We start from the raw sequence: 25,380 nt of genomic DNA on the forward strand, positions 1-25,380 counted from the left end.
AGATGAATATTTGCTCTCTCAGATTCCAGATCCAGTTTGCTCAGTCACTTTGCAAGTCCGATTTAACTTGCTATCTGAAAATTCAACTCTCTTCTTTACTAATGAATATGCAAGATGTAATAATAATCTGTATTTATCAGATAGCAGCTTGAAGCATGAAGAAAATGAACCGTACTCTCTGGGAAGTGTTTACAGTCTTTTTGTCTCTAAGTTAATGAGATGTGATTTGGACATACTGGGGAAACCAGAATGAGTAAAAAACCCTGTCATTTTACATAGCCGTTTTCTGATAAAAGCTTGTATAAACCTGTTTCCGGATCCACCCTCTCCTCCCAATCCCTGTACTTAAATTTTATTCAGCGTTACCTCATTTCCTGTCCTTATTATTGTAATTTCTGGCCTGATTGGCAATCTCTCCTGATTAAAAATCTGTAGCTGCTAAAATAAGCATCTGTGAGTGTACTCTGGCCATATCTTTTACTGCGTCATCCTCTTTCACCTCAAAAAATCAGGTTCCTGCAGGCCCTCGCATATAATTGAATTCCTTCCTGTTTTTCCATTCAGATTATCTGATTCATTCCCTTGGATGTGCCTTACCCATAGTGCTGGCATTACTGTCGCATTCATTCAACTTGCACAGCTGATTTTCTTCTTGACTACTCTGTAGCTTTGGAGAACCATTGCTGGCCAGGACCACTAAGCCTTACTCCTCCGCGCTCAAGGAGGCTTTCAGAAGCAGTGTGTTTGAGACCAAGAAGGTGAGGTCTTTGGAAGTAACTAAATTTTTAAAAAGAGTTAAAAGATACCTGGACATTATCTTCAGGGATATATTCTACTGTGTTACGTCACATTTCCGTCTTTCTTTTGGGTGTAAATAGTTGAGGGCAGAGTTGATACCTCATCCTGTGCGTCTCCACCCTGCCTGAGGGAACATGTTCCGTGGTGATTTTGTCCCAGCCCACTCGCTCCTGACTGATGGGCAGTCAGGGAGGCACGTGTGTTAACCACAGCTGGGAAAGGCGTAAGTCAGTTCTGTAGCTTCAGTTAACAGGTGATAGCATTTGCTCCCGGAGAGGCACAGGGCCCCAGGCAGGTGGATTCAAAAAGTGGGAAAATCTAGAGGCAAGCTCTGTAAGGACCGCAAACGCAGTGCTCCAGGGAATACCCCTGATCAGCGGTTATATTATGATACTAGCGGAGATTTTCTGAAGTTTCACTGTGGAATGAGTTAAGTTGGCTGTGACGGACACCACACACAACTGCTTCTGTTCCAGCAAGCAAAGCGGCGCCGGCAGCAGCCATCTTCAACAGCCTCTTCCCCCTGCACCCCCCAGCAGTTTGTAAAGTTGAATTATTGGTCCCCTTCTGGGATTTTTTGCAGCTTGCAAATATGAGGAAAATGTAACTGGTCGCTTTATAGCTAAACTATTCCTTCCACTTAAACCAGCAAGTGAAGTCACGTCTTCATTTTGTACTGAATTAGGCGATGAGCCCATGGGAGAGCCGCGCTGCCGCTGGCTTTGCCAGGTACAACGCGGTAGGGTCAGAGTATGTGCGCCTCAGGCCGTAGCTCCATGCACGTTTCTCTTGGCACCAGAGCCAACTCAAGCAGCCCCTGATCATTTTTTCCCTCCTGCAGGGTTCCTGCAGCCCTGCTGGTAGGCTGCTTGTGGAGCCGTATGGTAAACCAGGTGTGGGAGCTCATTGAGAATAAAAATATCTCCAAGTTCTGTATTTCTGAGCTATTCTTAACACGGGCCAGTGCCCAGGTTAGTTCACCGCTCAGCCCCGCAAGCAGTTGTTCTTCCTGTCCCCTCCTTGTGCCAGTGCAAAGCTGAGCAAGGAGCTGCTTAACATGGCACTGCCACTGAAAGAAGTGAACGTTAAATCGTGCACAGGTCTCAAGCATACTGAAAAATGTTGCTCTGTTGCCCAGTAGCCTTTCCGTCCCTTGTTATTTGTCTGCCTTCTCTTCCCCTTTCTGCAGAGTGAGGATGTTGCTGGCCATGCAGGAATGTTGAGAAACATCTGGCTCGCTTTTCCTTGGGAGATGTAACGTGCCTGCACAAATGTCTTAGTAATCATCACTTATGGTTATTTAATTTCTATGCGTAAGTTACAGAGACATTTCCTCTTGGTGTTAGCAGTGTTGGTGCCTCGCTCTATAGAGCTGTTCTCTTAGGCAGGCAAAAGAACCGTACTGGAAGTAATTTTTTCCAGGGTCATTTTTGTTTTCTCACTGTATTTTTTTCATAGCAAGGATGATCTTCCCACCATCTTGAGGGTTAATTGCCCACAGGCAAAGATTGTTTATTTCTTTTACAAGCCCCAATTAAAATCTATCTGACTAGCTGCAGTATTAAAAATACCCAGCAATGCTTTCTTGGGCTGTCCATCTGTTCATATGTTTTATTTGGCCAGTTTTGCTTTTGATCTGGATTGAGGAGTGTAATAGGGACTGCTCAAAACAGTTGCTGGGCAGTGAGAGCCAGCAGATTTCTGCGGGTCAGGAGTGGAGCCTGTTAAACTGCAAAGCTGCTATAGCTTCTGAGGATTCAATCAGGCAATAAAATTTTGCGGGATGACTGTGCGGAGTGTGGCATGAGAAACTGCACTGGACCTGTTCTCTGTTTTTATTTTGTATTCTTTTTGGCAATGAAGCCAAGGCAGGTGCTGCCCTAACCTACGTTAGATAGTGGAGGAGCGCACGTGCTGCACGAGGCATTCGCAGAGGGAAGGTGGAAGGCTACAGTCCTCCACGTCCGCGCGCACTACTGTGTTTTTAGGAGCGCTTCAGTACAGCAGTATTTGGATCTTCTGTCTATGTTTAATCTAGAGGTGAATGAATAGAGATCTTCTCCCTTACATCTGCTATTGCATCTGGATTATGAGGCCTTTGGGACCCAGGATTTGCAATGATATAAATGTACATTTTGAAAAGAATAGAAAACCAAAGGGTTGGTAATAGCAAATGTACGGGAGTGTTGTTCCAGACAGACTAAATGGGTTGCAGGTCAAAGTTTTCATCTTTATAGACGTACCTACAAATATGATATTCTTCAAGAAGCAAAGTGTATTAAAAAAAGCCATCTAAACTGTAGGTCATGAAGAGCTTATTGCACTACCAAAGTGGATGAGGCAGAGTATTTTTGTGTAATTATTTTTGCTTACTCTGGGACCCACAGTAAGTTTTGCGATATGCTATGTTTTTATCGTATCCTGTAAGGGCATTACGTGTGCACTGTCCATTCGTGTGACAGTAGGGATGCTAAAACCTTGATTCAAACATTGTTTAAAGACTCATGTGCTGCAAGTTTCATGCTGGGTGATGACTTCTGTCTGTTGATTACCGATTACATTTAATTGTATATGCTGACCTCTTAGTAATTCCTGATATTTAAATATCTCCTTGCTGTACCCGCAGGCATTCTGTGCAGAGCTCCATGTGAACATGTGCAGTTAGATGATTTAATGCAGATACACAATCATACCGAGGTCATCTCTGCATTCTGCAAATACTGAAGTAGAGGGAAATGAGGAAGAATGCAGGGACAAATGAGAAATTACAGCATAATTACCTGAAATGGATTTAGTACGAGACATTGAGGTTAACACCTCTGTCCCTGCATCCAGATTTTTCTACAGCCGTAGGTTGTCAGGCTTTCGGTTTCATACCTCTTTAGAAAGACGGCTCTTCTTGACGTGCGGGACTCCAGGAACTAACGTGAATTTTGGGTTCAGTACTGATTCAGTGGAAACTGTAGCCCCCACTGAAAAGACTGATTCTGCTTCATCTGCCACGTGCTTTGTTGAATAAATATTTGTCTACTACTCTTTAAGTCACTTCTGCGTTAAAGCTATGTAAGCTATTCTCCTTAAGCCACCTTTACCTCATCAAAATAAGAAATGTTAGCTAGAAAATGTTGGGATGGAAACAAGAAAATTAACGCTAAATTTGAGAATCATGCGTTATAAGTAATCTCAAGCCCCTCCTCTATAGGTATCTTTGTACTCACAGAATTCCTTGAATTGAAAGGGACTTGATCCTGAACAGTATCAAGATGTCCTTTTTTCAAGTCTTGTACTTAGTATAGTTTGCCATCTTTCTGCTCTTAGAAGGAAAAATAATATACAGTCTTTTACATTGACAGAGGTACATGAGAATTTTCCAAGGTCCGTTCATGGCTGTGGTTTATAGCAGGTCACACGTAAAAAAATCTCCTTTTCTCCAGCATGTGGTTTCTCCATCAGCAGTAGACCGTGTTCAGCCTCAGTGAAGAAGGGAGCACCTTACAGCAGTACGTGCACAGCATTGCAGAGGTGTCTCTGACCAAACCTGATCCAAGTGCGAGAGAAAACGTTCTCCAGTAACAGAAGTGGTAATTCCCCTCGGCAGATGAGACTGACCCTTTCATGCAAGACCACTCCAAAACTGGCTGCTGTAGGATCATAGACTTCACGGACTTTCTGAAAATGTCGTGTATTAAAAAAGTCAGGAGTTCCTACCCCTTCTTTCTTTCGATTTTGCTGAAAAACATCAGTGCTTCCTTGTTTCTAAAGTTACTTTAAAATTACTTTTAAATGGTGATGAAATGGCTTAGCCTGTTGGGCAGTAGGTGTCTGACTAATATCAGTTTCACTGGTTTGCATCAGATGTAGTACTAAAAATAATCTGACATCTTAGCATTTCTCTATGCAGTTCTTCCAGGTTTGCGGGAATGGGAATCACAGAGTATCTGTCCCTTTTGTTGAAGTGTTTTTAAAAGCTCATTAGAAGTAGCAAAAGCAACAAAAATGGAGGCTATTGGTACAAAACTTTCTCCTAGGCACATCTGACCTTCCGATTCTTTGTAAAATATGACTGTGTTTTGTGTGGGAAATTGGCTCAATTTACAACTGAAATATTTTCCAAAAGAATTGTAATCCCATTTTTATAGTGGTGCTGTCCCTTTGCAGAACTCTCTGGTTTTGTTTTGTTTTTGGTTCTCTGCAAACTTTTTAAGAGCTTTTAGTTTTTACTGTTTTATTTGTTTACTTGCGTGAATTTGCCTGTAGGTTTTTTTTTGTTTGTTGTTTTTTTTCCCCAAAGCTCACCTTCTTGGTGCTGAAAATTTCATATAAAGGTGCCTTAAAATGTTCGGTCAGGGTGGAGCTCAGAGGCGCCGCTCAGCGGATTCGGGCAGCAAGCGTCCCGCTGAAACTGTAAGGAGTCAGGAGAGGCAGAAAGCGATTGTCTGAACTGAACGTTTAGTTCCTAGTTGTAAGGGACAGAGAGGGCGCGCGGGGCGAACGCCGGCGGTGGTCTCTGCTTCCCTCCCGCTCACCTTTGGTGGTAATCGCAGGTCTCCTCCTGCCGCTGAACTGTCTCGCGTCTGTCAGCGGAGAGCGCCAGTCCGGCGCGCCGCAGGCGAGGAGACCATCCGGCTCCCTGACGTGCCGCTGTTGGCTGCACTCTCTGTGGGTCGTTTCTGCTCCGTTTGGGAGCAGCCGCCGTGGTCTGCCCCCCTTCAGCACGCCCGTCCTTGTCCTCCGTGCGCTAGTGACTCAGTAACAGGGAGTCTTCCCAAGCAGGAAAGCCAAAACTTAGGACTTTCTGAGTCCCCTGGACTGTTCTGATTGTGTCACTGTACTGCCTTGAGTGCAGCAGGCAAAAAAATAAACCAACTTTGTTCCTCAATATTTTAGTGATTAGTTTTCATTACCGCTTATGGAGAGTGCCCAATCACTGGGAAATATGATTAATCCAGTCACCGCAACTCCTCCCTAGCATCCAGGCTCCTCTCCGTAGTTGTCATTCTCAGTTCCCCTTTCTCATCTTGCCCTATATATTTTTAATCCAAGTAACATGACACTTTGCAGTCACACTTTTAAAGCTCCAAATGAGGGAGGAGGAAACAGGAGCTGAGAGGTCTCCTAAAACTAGACTTGTTCTGAGTTCTGCTGCTGTCTGCTTAATCCAGCTGCCCTGCTTGTTTTAAAAAAATCTTATTTGTGAATGGCTTTTTAATATGTATGTTTACCAAAGTAGTTTTTAAAGAAGATGAAAGACATTAAATTTAAATACTTCTGTTTATATAATCTTCGGCAAAACCAAAAGGCTTAGGTTCCTAATGGGTTGTGTATTGCAAAATAGATAGATTAAAAAAAAACTTTTACTGGACAATATAAAAAAAAGACAGTTATGTAAGCGTTAGGAATTTGACAACAAGCACAATTCATTAGGGCATCCAAAGATGTTGGAGAGGAGGGAGAAATAAGGTGCTCACGTGAAGCCGTTTGATTCGTGGGAGAACGCCAGAGCAGCTTTCAGTATACCTTCTGGTAGGAGGTCAATGCAGGCCTCCGTTTGAAGTGACTCAGTATGCTGGAAAATTGTATTCTGAGAGAGATTTGACTAATTGAATTGTAATTCCTATTTTTATGCACACATTGAGCATTGCATTTGTATTTCGTTTACCAGCATCTCTTCAGGACAGATGGCCAGTCATCGTAAATCAATACCATGTCACCAGCATTCCCGGTGTTCTGAGGGACCCAGGCTGTGCCGAGTCTTCCCTTTCTAGGGCCTTGTCAATATAGAGAAATTACTTAAAAGATGTTAGTTCTGCTCCAGAAAAGCCCTCTTTACAGTCATTCGCTTTTTAATTGGAAAAAAAAGCGTTCCTGTCATTCCAGAATAACGTCCACACAGCTGGTAATTCAAAAAGAATTATCCCAAGATGGCTTATTCTGCCGTAGCTATTCTGGTTTGCGTTCTCTCGCAGATACAGGAAAATAACCTGGGGAGGTTTGCTGAAGTCAGTTGGCTTGAAAAGGGGAGAAGAGGAAGCAAACCTGTCCTCACATTTCACTGTTATGTTCTCTGATGAGCGCAACTGGTAAGAGAAGTGCCTATTAGTATAATTTATGGTAATCATCCCTTCCGCCCAGTTAAACCCAACTTGTAATAAATTAAGCCTATAGAAAAATATATATATATATTTTTTTTTTTTGGCGAAGTAATGTTGAAGTCCCATTTGTTCCACTGCCCTGAAACATGCAACTTTCAGCCGGGGCGAAGCTGTGCTGTGGAAGAGCTCGGAGCCAGCAGGGTCAGGGTCAACCTTCTGCTTGGCTCTGGGACGCTGCACCGGTCCCGCTCTTTCTCTCCCTTACCTCTGTCAGGTACAAAAGTATTTATTTATGAAAAAAACTGAGCCATTTCAAATTACTTTCTGAAAAATTTACACTCAAATGATGCGTTCTTTCTATTTTTTCATCTGCCATTAATCCTAAAGCTTCCTTCTCCCTCAGTGGATATAAATCTTTACAAATGGATCGATAGAGTGTGTTTTGAGAAGCCAGCTTGTTTTGTAAGGCAATTAAGAGAAACAGTAAGAACGTATCAGCGTGCTGAATAGAAGAGAGCCTGCGCCCTGTGCCGTGTTGTGGACGGAGAAGTTGGGGGCTAGGCTGCGCGTTATTGCACAGAGAGGGTCTGTTGACGCGGAGCTGAGCTCTCGCGCCTGGGGAACCGGTTGACGCTCGGGCACGCCCTGTGAACGCAGCATCTTTGTTTCCTTCTAGACCGTATGTAGAAATCAAATCTGTGACAATCCTAGGAGAATCTTAGTAAAATTACAAATTCCAAGAAGCGATGTCTCACTGATTGTATGTGACCCTCAAATACGCGTATCCCTAGCTCTCAGAGACCGAAGGTTCCCTGTGCAGTGCTAGTGTCCTGCTTACTGTCAGTCGCACCGATTAATACAAACTCTCAGCACTGTTTTTCCATTAATCTATCCAGAGATCCGGAGTTTCTACAATTAAAGCAGCCTCAGAGCGTAGCTGATACTTCTGCAGTCACTGCAAACTGAAAACTGATATTCAGTGGTTTCCAGCAACCGATCTTCTCTAGAAAAACAAACCATTTGTCTTCGGCACGTCAGACAGGTTTTCCTTCTGAGGGGGCAGTAAGCGGAGAACCTCTGGGCTCAGCTCCTGGCGAGTGGTCGTGCTGACCCTGCTCCGCGCCAGCCGGCCTGGCTGCCGCGCGGGACGGCGTTGCCTGCCTGCTGCAGCGTATTAGTTGTGTTGGAACGAATCATAAATACGGAATGCTGAAACTAGAGAGGGATGCAGTTAATTCTAGTAGTATTTTCTGCTTAGTGAAGTTTGTATTCGTAAGACAAATATGGAAAGGTGTTCCTCATTTGGAGAGTAAGCCACGAATTGACTGATAATTGTTTAAATAGAATAGTCTGGGATGCTTTCCAGTGTTTAAATCAAGCTGCTGGTCCCGGGGGGGAAGAAACGTGTACCATAGTAATGTACTTGGTAAACGCACGAGGCCGGAGTTGCAGCCTGCTTATCCAGCGTTTGATAGGACTGTTCTCTGCTGCTGTCAAAGCCGAAGCGTGTGTTTGGCTTTGCACGGATTTAAACCGATTGAAACAGATTACATATGTATACACATAGATAGTTAGATGTGTATATGCGCTTATTTTTTTCATAAATGGAAATAGTGTCAGGAATCATGTTTAAACTTTACCTTTCAAAATATTGCTAAGCACTGTAAACAGCAATATCGTGCATGAGAAGCTGGGGGCGACATGATGTGGAAACAGTAGTGAAAGGGGCTTTTCAGTGATCAAGCCCTGAAAGTAAACAGGGCCCAGAAAGGCCGCTGTCCTCCTCCTCCTCCTCCAAGGGAAGGAGTGGGTGCCGGCGGGGGGCGGAGCGGGGCGGGCGCTGCGCTCCGCCTGGGGGCCGCTGGGGGCCGGGCCGGGCGGCGGCGGGGCCCAGGTGGGGCGGGCGGCGGCGGCGGAGCCATGCGGGCGGCCGGGAGCGATGCGCGGGGAGCGGGCGCTGCTGCCCCGCCGGGACAAGGTGCGGCCGGACCCACGCGCGGTCCCGGGGGCCGGACCCACGCGCGGGGCCCCGGCCGCGGCGGGGGCGGGTGTCCGCCTGGCCCGAGGAGCTCTCCTTTGCCCTTTGCTAGCAAACGTGCTTTAAGAAACCGCCCCTCGCAGTCGGGACTCGGCGGGCTTGCCGGAGCTTTCTGCAGCGCTTCGGTCGCTCCCTCTCCCCGTCGGTTGAGCTCCTGTTGAAACGCCGGTGCTCCGGTCTTGGCGGGACTACGCGCGAGTCTAGGCTGAGGAGAAGCGCTGCGGTCAGCTGAACGCGCGTGATTCTTCCTTCTGAGCGGACAAAAAACTTCACAGTTTATTTTGGTTACTAAATAGGGTGCATTTGTAGCAAGCTGGAGTGGGTTTGGGGGCTTGTCCGTTTTTTGCTAAAACGGACCGTGTACTCTGAAACTTGTTCCCTCCATGTGGAGGGTCCTGCTCCCGCCGTTGATTGCCAGCAGCACGCGCTGCAGGCCTGTAGCCAGCGGTAGGGCTTGTTTTCAGAGCTCTGGGGTCTGCTTCTTTCTGTGTTAATCGCTGACCTAACTGGTTGTTTTCTGGTAAGTTTCATTCTTTTGTTGCTTTCATATAAATAAACGAAACACGGGGAATTACTTCAGTTTATTATGTGACACTTGGTATACGTAACTTTCTGCTTTCACAGCTATCTTTTCTTTACCTTTTTACTCACTGCTGTTTGAGGTGATGGTCATCTATCAAAACTTCCCAGAACTCAGCCTCTCAAACCTGGGCTCCCTGTCTTCCTTTGTGCTTCAGTTTTTACTTGTTTAAGGCCAACGCGTTGGCTTACGCGTTTGGGGTTTTGCTTTTTTCTTAGCTTTTACGAGATGCCTGTAAAGCATGCGAAGCTCGAGTTTTTCATGTTGAGGATAAGAGTTTATTGATGCTGTACCCTGACCAGCTGAGCAAAGGTGTACTTTTGCAGATAGACATCCACTTGGCAAGTTGGTCAGTACAAGAAAGGACATCTTTACGCTAGCAAAGCTGGTGGTTTGTGCTTATACTTGTGTCTCTCCTTGCCTAGATCGAGCGACTGGAAGTCAGCAGCCTAGCCCAGACCTCTAGCGCAGTGGCCTCAAGCACTGATGGCAGCATCAATGCAGACTCAATTGATGGGACCCCAGACCCTCAGCGTACAAAAGTGGCCATCACTCACCTGCAGCAGAAGATACTGAAGTTGACTGAGCAGATCAAAATCGAACAAACAGCCCGTGATAACAATGTGGCGGAGTATCTGAAACTGGCTAACAATGCTGACAAGCAGCAGAGCGCCCGCATCAAGCAAGTGTTTGAGAAGAAAAATCAGAAGTCAGCCCAGACCATCTCACAGCTGCAGAAGAAACTAGAACATTACCATCGAAAGCTGCGAGAGATTGAACAGAATGGGATCCCTCGGCAACCAAAGGATGTCTTCAGGGATATGCATCAGGGTTTGAAGGATGTTGGAGCAAAAGTCACTGGCTTCAGCGAGGGTGTAGTAGACAGTGTTAAAGGTGGGCTTTCCAGTTTCTCCCAAGCCACGCATTCAGCAGCAGGAGCTGTGGTTTCCAAACCTCGGGAGATTGCCTCCCTCATAAGGAACAAGTTTGGGAGTGCAGACAATATTGCTAATCTGAAAGATTCCTTAGAAGAAGGCCAGGAAGATGGGACGGGAGGCAAGGCTCTAGGTGTTCTTCAGAACTTTCAGTCAAGCCCAAAATATGGCAGTGAAGAGGATTGCTCCAGTGCCACGTCGGGCTCAGTGGGAGCCAACAGCACCACAGGGGGCCCTGTGGGAGCTTCTAGCTCCAAAACAAACACTCTGGATATGCAGAGCTCAGGGTTTGATGCAATACTACATGAGATTCAAGAAATTCGAGAGACGCAGGCAAGACTGGAAGAATCATTTGAGGACCTTAAGGTTCGTTATCAGAGGGATTACTCATTAATAATGCAGACTCTGCAAGAGGAGCGGTACAGGTAAGTACTTTTTTACTTAGTTTCCATGTTAAAACTGCGAGTTGTAGAGCACCAGAGCTCTTGATAGTCAGCAGGCTATTCCCAGCAGCCTGATTCAGATGTGAAGCTCCTCAGTGTTCTCAGGATTTCACCTTCCTAACTTTGTCTTTTAAATGCTGTTATCCCACTGCTCAACTCCCTTTCTGCCCAGGAAAGAAGTAACAAAGAAAGAAGTTATTTCATAGCCTTTCCTAGGTAAAAGGGCAAGCCAAAGAGGTTTAAAAAAATGTCCCAAAGGACAAGGAGTACATTGATGCAGTTACTGTTACCCAAGCCCTGCTTTTCCCTGGAAAATAGCCTGCAAAGGTCTGGGGCACAGCAGGAGACAGGAGGGTACATGCAGACAGTATCTTAACTCTGCCTCCTCCAACCCTCAGATCCACATCTAGCAGAGCCAAAATATCCCGCTTTGTCAGGGCTTTCCCCAAAGACGTCCTCCTGCCAGTGTACCAAAACCAGGATGAGCCCTGCTCTTCTCCTCGCTATCCCAGAATGATAAGAGTTTAATGAAGTGAAGTTAAATGCTAGCTACCAGTGGTGTCCTTGTCATAGAGGAAATGTGGCTGTGGAAGTGGATAACCCCATGTTTTGATCAGTCTTCCCCTCACTGCGAGGAATGGAAAGGTGGTGGAGCTGCTGCAGTACTACCAGTCCCTCGTCTGGGAGGGAAGGGGAAGACTGTGATGGTCTGTAAGCTTCAGAGAGGTAACCAAGCAGAATAGCAGCCATCTCCTGCAACCAACCGGAGGCTCCCCCCGCACACCCCAAGAAGAGGGAAAAGTCCTCAGGGAAACCCTTTTCTTTCCCGTTCCATGTTGGTTATGAAAGCTCTGGGCACGCCGAGCTTTCGGAGCCGAGCAGCAGCCCAGCAGAACACGTTATGTCCTACCCACCAAACCACCCGTCAGACGCTGGGAGCAAAGGCTCGTCCCTCGACTCCCCTCACAGGGGAGCGTTACAGGACTGGCTTTCTGCCAGCTGTTCAGGACGACACAGTCTGAATTCAGTGCGATTCTTAAACTGCGTGTTCAAAACTTTAAATAAAAAATACAAAGGCCCCAACTCTTTATTCTGGTGGAGGTCAGCAGGCTTTTGTAAAGAGTTTGCTTATGGCCTTTATCACTTAGAGGAGGCTGTGCAACACAGCTTGTGAGGCTCAGCACAGCGGCTTGGTGCTGGGGGCAGGCCTTCCCATGTACCGCATGCCACGTGCTGTGTTGGTTTACACAGTACTAGACAGAGCGGCCCTACAGCTTTTTAGACGTGCTGGTGCCAGATTACTGAAAAAATATTTGAAAAGGCTTAGTATACGAGGATCTTGTAGAAACAGCAAGCTTTCCGTGTATTTTGCAAACCTGGGTTGACAAAGCCAGACCAACATCATTTTCTAACCGCGCTTTGCAACAGTCAGCCGTTTGACTGACACCGGAGCCCTGCACGGTAGCTTTAGTTTCTCGTACTTCGTTGCCGTGAAGTCACAAAGTGAAGCGATGTGGAATTGATCCTCTGCTCCCCAGCAGGGAGGGATCCTGTTCGCTGCTACGTAGGTTGTTGTTTGACGCGCAGCACGCTGGGTGCACGCGTATGCATGAAGGAACGCTATATGCAAGCACAATACAGGTGAAGGAGCATCCCGAAAATACAATGGAAGGCTTTGGGGCTTGATATGTGTTGTCAGCTAAACTGGCCAGTTGTTCCCTGAAACCATTTAGCGAGGTTCACGTGGGTCCTCGCTCTCCTCCAGTGTAAAGGCATGTCATGCACCATTAACTTGCACTGACTGCTCCCCATCAGGCAAGTCCAGAGCCTAACCACTACTCAAGGCAGCCTGGCGTAAAAAGCCCCCCGGGAGGATCTGCATTCGATCTATGAAAGTGGAAAAAAGATAGTGACTTAGACCTACTCTTTGCAAAGTTGATGTAAATTAATTAAAGGTGTGCCCTTCAAAGACGACTAGTTAAACCACGCTGAGTGCCCTTGTCTCTACAGGTTTTCAGAGACGAGCAGGTAACTGCATGATCCGCAAGGAGCTCGTGGATTAATCACAGCGAGACAAATACCTCATTGTAGAAGTCTAGATTGCTGATTGTTGGCTTTTGTATTTTACAGCTTCATGAAGTTAAAAGCTAGCATCACCCTGAGATCTGGAAACTGAGGCAGAGAGGTTAAGTGCTATGTCCAGGGTGGCAGAGGAGGCCGCTGCCTTGGCCGGGAAGGCTGGCACCTGGTCCTCTGACTAGCGACCTGGTCTCCTCTCTAGTTCTCTTCACAAAGAAATACAAAGACAGGAGTGGAGATTGTGCTTTGAAGCTGGGAGGCTTGGGATTCAAATTAATCATAACTGGCCTTTAAAAGCTATAAATACCTCATAACCGTGTTCTATTTCTGGGAGGCTTTCAAAAACGAGCGCTGTGTGCAGTTAGAGTTTAAAAAAGGAAGTATTTTAGAGAAGCCTTCGCTTGCAGGGAGCACTGAGTATGCCTGCTGTACCTGGCAGCTGGCAGAAAGCAGGCTGCAGGCTGTTTCCTCGCTCTGTCTTGGTCCGTTTCCTCTTTCTCAGGTTTTCTACCCTTCTGCAGGTTCTAATATTTTTCCCTTGTGTGTTGACTTAGTTTCTGTTTATCAACCATGACTTGCCCTGCAGGTTTTCCGTGACCTACTCAGGCGGCGTAGGTAGCTCTGCTGTTGCCTCGCTCTGGGGCAGGGAGTCGCTGGTGCGGTCGCTCCGGTTCCGGTTCCCGTCTGGTCTCGGCCAGGCTGCGGGGTGCCCGGCTGGCCCCGTGGCACCCGGCGAGGCCGCGGAGGGCTCTGCTACCTGCCCCAGAGCACCTCACCTCCCCTCTGGGCTGAGTCATCGGGAGGGAAGAGCCTGGCCCGGCCGTCGCGGTCCTTGGGCTGCTTCTGCGCGTGGAGCAGACGGAAATAGCCCCTTGCTTATCTCATCAGTTGGAAGGTGGCAGTTGTTTACTGATTTGAGCAGGGACTTTCTGTGCTGTTGAGACCTAAATAAAGTTCCTGCTGAGTATTTTCATGTTTCTTGTCCCTTTAGGAACCTGTTTGTACACAGTGAAATCATGAGCTCACATATTTGAAATGCCGCCAGTCTGAGGGCTTGGGTTTTTTCCCAAACCCAGCATCCTTGGAAAGCGCGTTTAGATCTCCCACGTTCCTGTCTGGAGAAATCCATCAGCCAAAATGCTAGAAGCTTGTGCTTTCATTTAACTGATTTTTGCTGTAGTCTAACTGTTGGGCTTCTTTCTGTCCTCATTATTTTTTTGAACAGATTAAACGCACTAAACTTTTGAGGTTCAGAATGGTTGAACAAGCCTTTCTGCAGTACGCCAGGGCAATGAAAGCTGCACGTTTACTCAGAAGGATCCTCAGGCAGGTATAAAGCATCAAAACATTCCTGCAAAGCTGTTTCCTTTCGCCGGGGAAGGCTTTGGAGCCAAAAGGACAACGTAAATACTGACACAGAGAGCGAGCTCTGTCCCTTGTGTACCACCTAGATGGAAGACTTGGAGCATATTGCAAATAGATACTACTGCTTTTAGCTATTGCTGCACTATTTAGGGCAATGCGTGCAGTAGCATAAAAACATATTTGGATGACAGAAGTAAAAACAAGATGAGATTCTGTATGAAGTAGTTATTAAAAAGAGAGAAAAGTCCGTCTTGGGAGGTGTGTTTGGAGAGAGAAGTATTAATCTCAGTTCGCCGTGTACTGTAAAGATCTTCTAGCATCAGTTTGGGCAGTTTCTTCACTTGCCAGAGCGCTCGCTGAGTGCATAAAATGGCTTCATCGTCATCTCTCCCCCTTACATATGCTGTATTAGCCTCACGTTTTGCAGCTCTTCCTTTAAAATACCTCAGAGCTCCTAAGAAATGATACTGCCGTTATTGTTTTTCTTGGCCTTTTTCAAGTCAGCTCCGTGACTCCCAAATAGCGAGCCTCAGCAAACGGGCGAAAATCTAGCACTTTTCTGCGTTAAGTGCTTCTGTATCCGTGACTTCACGCGAGCGCCCCGACAGCGTACTGGCTGTCTTGCAGTTCTCATGTGGTGGACATCTCTGATGATGAGACACTCGTGGCAATTGTCCACTAGTCCGTTACATGGAAAAGCTTCTGTGCTATAGCTTGTTAATCCAGACGCTAGTAATTTTAAGGGGAAATTTCACATTTTAGCTAGTGAAAAGATAATTCTTGGACTCTGATGAGGGATTTTCAGTACCTGAAATAGAGTGGGATTTGATCAGTTGAGGCACTGCTCAACTACCTTTTCGCAGGTAGTTTTAGTCTTTTGCATAGATGCTGCCAGTCATATGTTGGAGAGGGAAGTGTGAGTTAAGTCTTAACCCTCTTGACAAGTGTCTTACTGCTTTTCTTTTTGTAATACCTCTGAATTAAATCTGAACCATCCTTCCTTTGGAAAATGCTGGCTTCTGGGCCTGTAAGCCGCATGAACCCATCTTAGCTTTTTGTATTAGAACAGCAGTACAAAGCAGCAGGGGGAAAAGGAGGGGTTCTCTGAATTGTGGATAATAGGGCAAGGAGTGCAAAGGAGACGAACAGAGGAGTGCAATTTCAAAAACAAGTCTGATTCCTTGTAAATAACCGCACTGGGCGTTTGCCTAACTCGGCAGCAGAGCCTGCAGAAAGGGCAGGCGAGGCTTGGGTGCAGGCGGAGGAGGCGCCGGGCGAGCGGGGGGCTCCTGGGCCGCCGAAGGTGGCTGTGGAAGGAGCTGGTAGCCCTGCACTCAGGGCAGGGGCGTTGGAGCCAGCTTGTTATTTGTCATGTTATGCTTAAACTCTTAAATATACGGATTTGGAAGGTTTCCTTATGTTTCCTGTAGATTAAGGTAGCACTGAAGTTATGTAATTGTTTGTTGTTATAGAACAGGATTTAAGCTGCCTGGCAACAGCCGTTTTATGAAATGTGTTTATGCGGGAGGAGGGCAAAAGACATAACCGGGATATTTTCTGAAATGTTTAAGTTCCTTTTTTGCTTAATAAACCCACTGGAAAATGTTGAAATATATTAACAAACTGAATGTATTTCATGTAATTTGTGCTGCCCTTGGGACTTTGAGAGAGTCTGATTTCTTGGTTGTTGGCAAGTTATTTTTTTAAATAGGGTGGGAACAAATGGCATTATTAAATATCTGGGCTCCGTCTTCATTAGCCAGTCTTCTCATTGCTCTTCCCATATTTGCAGCTCGTAGTTCCTGGGAAACCGGTTTTTTTTTGTGCTGCCCTGTCCTGTCTTGGTTTCCTCAGCTATTTCAGCACCTTTCCGGGCTGAGCTATGTCAGCTGGTGGTTGTCTGAGTCTCACTACTGGTTGACCACACGCGTTTGTCATTGTTGGAAATTGTCATGCGATGTCTGACTCCTCCTCGACAGCTTAAAGGAATACTGCACAGCGAACGTAAACGGAAGGTCTTTTCTGAAGCTTCATTTAAAAGCAAAAACCCCAGCCCGTTTCTAAAGGCTAGCTTATGCCTATGGAGTCTGAACGTTTAGCTCGTGAAGCGCCAGAAACCTTGGAAAAACACAGAAGTAGGATTCTTGCTCTCGATAGTTGCAGAACTTGTAATTAAACTCTTGTTAATGGATAAGTATTCTAAGGCACGTGTATACCTGTATAAATTGAATTCATATGGAGGTAGAGGGGAACTGAATTTAAAACAAGAAATTATCTCTACATGCTGAATTCCCTTATAGATTTCTCAGTTATTAGTGTCAAGGGTCAGATGATAAGGGCAATACTGTAAGTTTTTTCCATGCTGCTATCGTGAGCAGATAGTCGAGTGGTAAAACCCCAACAATAGCTGCACCCATCCTTAAATTGCCATCAGAGCTACCACTCATAATGAACCAAGAATGAGAAACTAGCGGGGAAATTTTAAGGAAGAGGTTGGTATCGATCATACCTAACTCGGCATTTCTGAACCTTGAAATAGTTGCTGAATCCATCTGTGTGTGTGTGTGTGTGTTTACCTGTTGGAAGCAGTCTGTTTACTTGTCTGATTTTAAAAGGATATTCAAAGATGGTTTGCTTGTGAAGCACTTGAAATTCCAGAAATGAAGAGGTACGTACAAATGGAGACTATCCCTAATGCATTTTGAAGCTGCTAAAATAACATTATGGAACTATCACTGAAGTTAATTTAAGACTCTGCCACTGAGAGAAAGGCCTTTCTCTCTCCTGGAATTGTCACAACTCAGACTTTTGTGCGACCCCCTTCCTCCGGACTGTTCCCAATCCGTTCACCACTAGTATACTGAAAAATAACCCTACAGGTTAGTGTGATTGGTGTGCCCTTATTATAAATAATATGATAATCTTTGCTAGTTAAGCTGAATCATTCACAAGAGATAAAGAAATCACAGCCATCGGTATGGCCTCACGTGTCAAGACCGGGCAAGACCATCAGGCTCTCGGAGGCGTCAGTGGCGTTTAATTGCAGTGTCATTTTCATGCCTGCTACCGTGAAGGTGAAAAAGCTGAAGAGTGTGTGGTGTTAGATGGGAGCTTAGTCTGGTTAAAACAAAAGTCTTGGGAATAAATAATTCTATTCCTAATTCTGTCCTTGATTCCTTACATCACTTGAGGCATGTCTTTTAATCTCTCTGTGTGTTTTTTCCCCTGATTTAAAATAGAATTAACATTGTCTTACCTATTAGAAAGGATTTCCTTGTCTCCTCAGGAGGAGACCTCGCGTTGCTTGTAAAGCATACTGTCATAAAGGTCGAGGTAGGCACGCCAGTTTTCGAAAAGAAAAGAAAAGAAAAGAAAAAAGCTCTGCTGTTCATTGCTCTATTGTTACCAGTGTAATTTTACCTGCCTCTTCACATTAAAGTTATTATCCCATTTCTAGATGTGAAAGACTAGAAGAGCAGCTAAATGACCTGACTGAGCTCCATCAGAATGAGATCCTAAATTTGAAACAGGAGCTGGCCAGCATGGAGGAGAAAATTGCCTATCAGTCTTACGAGCGCGCCCGGGACATCCAGGTGGGTGACGGAAGCGAGGGCTGGCTCACGTCCTTTCTTCCACATGCTCTTTCAATAACTACCCCTTCACTTCTGAGGTATTTCTTTGATTCAGTGTTTGTTTTTAATCCCTGTGGCTTTATTGCTAAACTGTATATTAAGGAGTTCTGAAAGACCTCTGTGCAGTCCCTGACTCTCGAGTATCTCTGCGTAACTTCCTTTGTGAAGGAGGGCTGTGTGCATTCATCAGCAGGCAAGTTCATGTTGAGAAGAGGGTCTGCCACTTGCTCCAGAGTAGGATTTTTAAATATATTGCAGCAAAGTGGGAGCCTGCATCCACCTTTGGCACTGGCTGTATTTGAAGATTTTTGTTTAGGTATTGGAAGCTAATGGGTTATGACATTTAAAACATTTTTTTACTGTAGTGTTCCCAGGAAAGAGATCTAGGGTGTGTATGTCACTAATTTTAGAGCGGTCACCACAGATGCCTAAGCAAAAACGGTAGTTGGCTTTGTGTATCCACTGTATTGAGTCAGGAAACAATTCATTCTGTTGGTTTTGCCCAAATAAGGAGGTGTTTTTAAGCGTGAAGTTCCCCTTAGTATGTGACAGACCAAGGCTAGGGAAACAGGGGTTATAAAGTTGGCAGGTCCTCCGTAGACCCGGACAGACACAAAGCGAAAGACCTGGGAAATGATCTGAGCAGCAGCTAAACCTTATAAAGGCCAATTCAGAAAGATACCTATCTTTTTTAAATCCTTGTTGTGTTAGTTTTAGCAGGCATCTCAGCTTTGATAGTTTACTTGAGGTATTTATAGCATGAGCTGAGAATTGTAGGTCAAAGTTCTCTCTCTTTCCTCTCCCCCAAAGGAGCTGCAGCCAGGTGATTTCCTCTGGAGACAAAGCAGGCTTTGCTTTTGGCATACGTTTAGATCCAGCTGCAAGTTGAGTTGAGTCAATGTCCTTTCAGGTTCCTTGCTGTTGGAACAGGCTTATCAATTTTACGCATTTTTTTTCAGCTAACGTAGCTAAAGAGAAGCCCTCGTGTTTCACTGACCTCCACAGACGTTATGCAATGGCAGGGGAATGTAAGAGGTGACAGTGACCTTTGCGCTAAGGTTCAACTAAATCAGTATCTGGGGACAGTGGTGCCATGGCCTCTGATCGAGTAAACAGCAGGCTCTCGCTTTGGGGAGTGTTGCAATATTTGAGTTTTGTTCTCCTCTCTAACTTAACAGGACAGGAAGAAGTAAGGTAGAAAACTTAAACTGAAGTGGGGTTTCTCAATAGCTTTTTTTTTAATCTTCATTTTATGATTCAGCACTTTTAACGTAACCTTGCAAACTGAGACAAACTATTCCTCGGTGCTGCTGAGGGAAAGGTAAGTGTTAAGTTTCCTTGCACGAAACACTCGTTAAGAGCCTAAGCTGAAGTCTCAGGAGAACAGTGGCAGAAATAAGTCTGTAGGCAAGGAATCCTGATTCCTATGTCAGTGATCAGTCTGTGAGGCACTGCTGCTTTCTGCAGACTTCTAGATGTTATCTGAAGCTGGCCTTTAGGTCCTGAGAAAAGCGGCTCTGAGGAAGGGTTAATGGGGAAATTGTAACTTTATACCCCGAGAGCAGAAATCTCCCCTTGCAATCACAAATTGCCTTACAGCCCCTCCTCCTGGTCTCTAGCCCAGGCCCTGCATGTTGCCTGTGTTATACTGCAGGGTGGGTTGCTCCTCTTGAGGTTCATCGGAGTGAAAAGATGTCTGAAAACAAGTCACCCCTAAGTCAACAGTGCTTTAGAGTTGTTTTGTACAGGGTAAAGCACTCTCCTTTCATGTGCTTTTTGCTTTGCCTCTTCCTAGAGGCAGTTTCAGAAATCTCACGCTTCTTGCCCTTCTCCTAGACTTCTGCTTTCTGCCGCCCGTTCAGGCTGCTAAGCCTGCCTGGCACTATGCCGGTGTCATGGCTTGCTGCGGTTTGGAGGAGGAGGAGGTCTTCCTCCTGTAACCCCAGCTGTGCTGTCCCAGCCCTGGTGCTCCTCAGACCTTTCCCTGAGCTCATTCAGCTCGCTGACCAAGCAGAAGACAGCCCAGCGTTTTTGTGGAGTTATTTTTGTTGGGATTAGTTTTCTGCCAGGCTGAATAGAGTTAAATGGGCTCAGAGAGGGGTCAGACACGCACAGGCCAGAGGAAGGCAAGTGATAGAAATGTGAGGAAATGTGAGGTTCTGGGATTATGCAGAGTGGAAGAGGAGAGGGAGATGCAGGGTGGACACAGCTCCTTTGCCCTCTCACTGGTCTCTTGAAACCAAAGCTGAAGTGAGCTGTGTGTTGGGCAGCCTCCCCTTTCCTGACAGGTGAAGGCTGGCTGGTTGCCGAGGGGTGTCAGGGTCCTTGTCCCTCCGATCCCTCCAAAAGGCAGGAAGATCTCAGGTGACCCTTACCACATACGCAAACAGGCACCTGACAGTGCACAGTGGCAGTCAAAACGTGTGTCTTAAAGTCTGACTTCCTGCCACCCAACCTGTCACACCTCGCAGCAGAGCCTCTCCCGTGTAAATGAGATCACAGGATTTGTTACAGACCGCTGTAGCTGATGGAGGAGGGACTCCCCAGTCGCATGAGATGGCACAGCTTCCTCTGCGCCCGCTGTGGGATGTGAAATCGGTCTAGTGACTCACGTCCCGCGGGAGGTGCGCAGGTGGCCCAGCCCCAGCAGGGCCGGCGGTGGCGCGAGAGCGTGGCGCGGGGCGGCACTTGCGAGGGGCTGCTGGCAACGGGCGGTGTGTTCTCCCCGACAGGAGGCTCTGGAGGCCTGCCAGACCCGGATCTCCAAGATGGAGCTGCAGCAGCAGCAGCAGCAGGTGGTGCAGCTGGAGGGGCTGGAGAACGCCACGGCCAGAAACCTCCTGGGGAAGTTCATCAACATCCTCCTGGCCGTCATGGCTGTCCTCCTGGTCTTCGTCTCCACTGTGGCCAACTGCGTCGTGCCCCTCATGAAAACTCGCAATAGGACGTTCAGCACTTTATTCATAGTGGTTTTCATTGCCTTTCTGTGGAAGCACTGGGATGCCATCGCTGGCTACTTGGAACGGTTCTTGTCCCCCCCCAGATGATGGCGCAAGGAATCGGCTGCGTCGCCCCTCCCAGCGCGCTCGAGCGCGAGCGTGGCAAAGATTAGTCGGCAACTACTCCGCTGAAGTTTTAAAGTGTCCGAGTGAATTTGTTTACATTTAGAATAACAGTTTTTCTCTGCGAGACGCATTGCAATAGTATTTTTTAGATTTTATTCAAGAACTCTTTTTGGCAAGAATCCTGGATAATTTTTATGTAGCATGGTTCTCTTTGGATGCAAATCTTAAGATTCTTTAAAGTGTACAAAAGAAATAAATAAAACACACAAATTTGGAGCATACCAACGGGCAATTTAAATTGTGGCTTGAACTACTGTACTAAACCTGTCAGGAAGAGGAGAACATGGTTAGCTTAAAATGAGCAAAGGTAAATCTAGCGCACAGCCTTGAGTGATGGTACCACAGCAAACCCGTAACACTAAACTTTTACTGTGAAGTCTGCTCACATTCCATGCCCACGTGTATGGGTTCAGAGTGGTTCTTTCCTTAACGAGAGAAAAGGCAACGTACGGATCTCTTTCCCAACTCGGCATCTGGGTTTGCCATTTGTGCTAACTTGACTTACAAAAATTTCTATAAGGCTGCTTAACTTTGCTAAGCATATGAAGCAGAAGTCTCATGCCATACACAGTAACTGCACAGTTGTGCTACAGTATTTTGAAGTAGTCCTTTAAATACTTATCTTTAAGCAGAAGCCCTTGGTCGCACTTTTAAGGTTTGTTTTTTTTTATATATGTATATTCACAGATTAAAAGAAAAAAATCCGAACAGCATACTTGAAGAGTGTAATACTCAAACTCTCAGTGCTTCCTTATTGTTTCTAATAGGATTTTTTATTATAATTATTATTATTATTATTGGGGGTTTTTTTGGAAGGGGTTGGGAGGGTCGTTACTTTTTTTTTCCTTTTAAATAAAGAAGTGATGTTTTTAAATGAAGAAATGCGTGAATAATTGTGAGCCGTCTTGTCCTGAAACAGTTTTGAGGAGGGCAGAGATTAGTTTCTAGTGCCAGCCTGTCTGGAGTGCAGTGCTATTCATATGCCATTTTCCTGTCCTCCTGTGCATGCAGATGCAGCATCATGAAAAACATCTATCTTCTCTATACATTTTTGCCATGCAGTTTTTTAATCCTTTTTTTCCAGATGTGAGGGAGAATACGTTTGTATTTCTTATTTCCAAATCTCTCATTCTTGGCCTCAGGACGAGAACGAGGAATTTCTCTTCATCCCTTCTAAGGGAAAAAGACAGATTCTTTTAAGGAAAGAAATATTGAATTGACAGTCCACTGTAAGGAATGATTCTTTCAGAAGTATCCCTGATTTATTTTTTAAATAAACTCCTAAAAAGTGAAGCCAAAGTTTTCCTCCTGTCAGACTCTGGTAAGATCTTTTGTGTGTCTGTTTAGAGATCTTCTTTGTACACTGTTTCCATGTAGCGTGCCAGAGGGGGCACCTTTTCTTCAGCCATGAAGGCAAGTACTTAGTACAGATACTTTGTCGAAGCGCTGAAAGGAAATGTCAGCCTGAAGAGTAACTCTCGAGGCCCAGCAACATGCTGTTGCTGGTCACCCGTTGGTACTGGCAAGCAGGCTTCATGTCTAAGGAATCTGGGTTCTCTCTAGTTTTTTTAACTGCTGGAACATCCCTTTCCACTCTAGCACAGTCAAGTTCAGTTTCCATCTCGATAAAATCCAAAAAGACTCCTGGATTCTCTTTTTCACACCATTTGTGGTGTTTAGTTAGATCCTCTTGTTTTCCTTCCCTGTAGGCTTAAGTTTCATCTAGGAACCAAATGTTCCCCAAGTGACCTGAAACAGTTGAGATTATACACATGTATATGTGTATATGTATATGTTCCATGGATATAGATGGAAACCTGGGACTTTATGCTATGATGCAAGCTCTGGGCCCTGAGAAGTTCCGCCAAAATAGGTTAACGCCCTTGAGGGTCTTCTGATTGCTGGCAGAGACAAGCTGTCCGCTGCCCAACCGTCCTCCTTCCTTCAAAGATTCTCTGTATGGTTTCCATCGTCACAGCTCTGTCTTTAAACTCAGGTACCCCTCCTCCCCAGGGATCTCAGCGCACCGCCCTTCGCCACCCTATGCACTAATCTGCTCCTGTCCTTGTTACAATACAGATTGCCAATTGCAACTGACTCAAGCCAAAAATAATCATTCCTCTTTCTACAGAGTTGCAGACGGAGCAAGGATTGCATAAACCTTCCCTCCCTAGACCATACTTGTAGCTCCAGTGAAACTCCGTTCTGTTTGCTACCCTCCTCTGGCCCATACTGATTATACAGATAATTTTCACCTTCCTCTTACGTAGGTTTTGTCAGAAACAAAGGTGGGGATAACAGTAAGAACTGACTTGGTGTGTAGTCGAAAAGCTTTGTTGCCTTTGTTTCTGACATCTGGCCTTTGCACATCTGTTTGTCTTAGTTTTGATCACGCTACAAGAGCTCGTGGTAGGTTTCGTATGTGGTCAAAGCACGAAGGAGTTGACAGCCAATGAATCTGGACGCTCAGTATCACGTATTCATCCTATTTGGAGGAAGTATTTGTCCCTCTTCTTTCCATCCTAATTTCATTTAGTCTCTCAAATCCGTGTCCTCTTTAAGGAACACCGTCGGCTAACTTGCCAGAAGGCATAGGCTTAATAGAAACTTTTCACCTCAAAACTGTTTGGTGAAGGCCATCTATATATGGCTCTGGACAATGTCTGTCTGTCTGTCTCTTTCTCTCTCGACAGTTTTTCCATTCCAGAAAGTTGTCTGCAGTAATGCCATATATGATGCTGCATCCACTTTTCATATCCTAACACTACTGCCATGTGTTTTGCCTTTTGTATTAGCAGAACGTTTTGGGTTTTTCTCCCTCTTCAATTTGAAGGTCTGTGATGATTTCTGGTAGCTTAACAATGGTTCTCTTGTTGGAAATGTGATTCTAGCTTTAAAGCTCCCTTTCGTTGTAAGTGGTTGTGTTCGCGTTCTTGATGACGCATTCCTGGACGACTCGTAGATGAGAGCTTTCGCCATGGATGTGAGCGTGCATGTGTGAGTACCTTTTATTAGCCTTTCTTACATTTGTAAACTTTTTTGTGACCATCTCTGAGTTGCAGAATGTTTCCCAAAACATTTCATATTCAGAGTTGAAACAGTTCTGAAATTGCTTAGATATGTTTAGCACATATCAACTTGGCATGTAAAAAGGGAAAAATAGAATGGGCTCTGTTAGTTCAAAAAAGCAGCAGCTCTTCAGTGAAATTCCATGGTTCAAATGAAGTGCATCTGTTTCCCCCATCTGCTTGCTCAATGTTAAAAAAAAAAAAAAAAAAAAAAAACCTGAAGCAAAAAACCTACCATTTTTAGTTTTATAAAATTCTCTTTCCTCTCAGCCTCATTAGTTTAGTTTAATGATACTGAGCATGCTCACCGCAATTATTTCATTGGCTTATTCCAATCTCGTGAGTTCTTAGGGTCTGATCAGATTAAATGTTGAGTTCTGTACATGTTGCACTGGGACAGAAAAGACACTGTCTTTCAGCTTTGAAAAATATGCATTTTTTAAGTAAACAAAAAGCAGCATTATAACAAAAGAAGCCAAGCTACCAAGGGTTCAAGATTGGGTAGTTTTGCCAGTTTTTAAGTGAATTCTGAATGTGGCTAAAGAGTTAAAAACCCTGTGTGTCTGTGTTGTGTATGCCAGGTGGTATAGTAGTAGTCAATTGACTTAGCTGTAAGTGTGTTTTAAAAGTGTAAAAAATAAACAGAAAAACTCACTTGCACGGGTTGAAAAGTACAGAAATGACACTTGTGAACGTAACACTGTAGTTTATAGATCTTAAGCTGCTAATTGTTGAGAGAGATTTACATTTGTCCTGTCTGATTGTCACAGATTTATCTGCGACACTTACTGTATATAAAAAAATTTAAATAAAGACCTCGGCTATTAACACTGGCCTAGTCTGGATGTTTCCAACGGGACCGTGGGTGGGGGGGAGGGTTGAGAAAAAGGAGTGGTGGGTGAAGAGCGTCCTGAGCCTCCTCCTAATAGCTTCAAATTTGAGCAAGTTCTCCATAAATCTTGTCATCAAGCTTCCCCCTTTAATCAGCCATACGCCATCTGGGCATGGTGAGCATAAATTACCCTTATTGTCCCGTCTCTCTGGGCAGAGGAGGGAGGAAGAGCATCACTGTAGTCTTTTTCATCCGTGCGCTTCCCATCCACCTAGGTTCCTAGATCCTCTGAGCAGAGGTCTCTGCCATTCCCTGCAGATACCAAGCCTCTGTGTGGCTCACACATCACTGTCTTTGCTTGCCCTCCCTACCTGAAGCGCAAGGCAGTGGTGT

At 45.4% G+C, this 25,380-nt stretch overlaps 1 protein-coding gene across 12 annotated transcripts in view; it reads left to right on the forward strand.

The window, feature by feature from the left end:
• Positions 1-24,983, forward strand: part of TMCC1 (transmembrane and coiled-coil domain family 1) — a 126,070-nt gene extending 101,087 nt beyond the window's left edge. For 10 of the 12 annotated variants that reach the window (XM_068960437.1, XM_068906703.1, XM_068906711.1 and 7 more), the window contains 3 exons: positions 9,934-10,868; positions 17,788-17,923; positions 20,695-24,983. In XM_068960437.1, coding sequence (XP_068816538.1) covers positions 9,934-10,868; positions 17,788-17,923; positions 20,695-21,009 — 1,386 coding nt within the window. In that variant the 3' untranslated portion in view covers positions 21,010-24,983. The other 2 variants (XM_068906709.1, XM_068906705.1) reach the window with 2 other exon arrangements.
• The last annotated feature ends 397 nt before the right edge of the window (positions 24,984-25,380 follow it).

The sequence above is a fragment of the Struthio camelus genome, chromosome 14 (assembly GCF_040807025.1).
Source record: "Struthio camelus isolate bStrCam1 chromosome 14, bStrCam1.hap1, whole genome shotgun sequence".
NCBI classification, from domain to species: domain Eukaryota; kingdom Metazoa; phylum Chordata; class Aves; order Struthioniformes; family Struthionidae; genus Struthio; species Struthio camelus.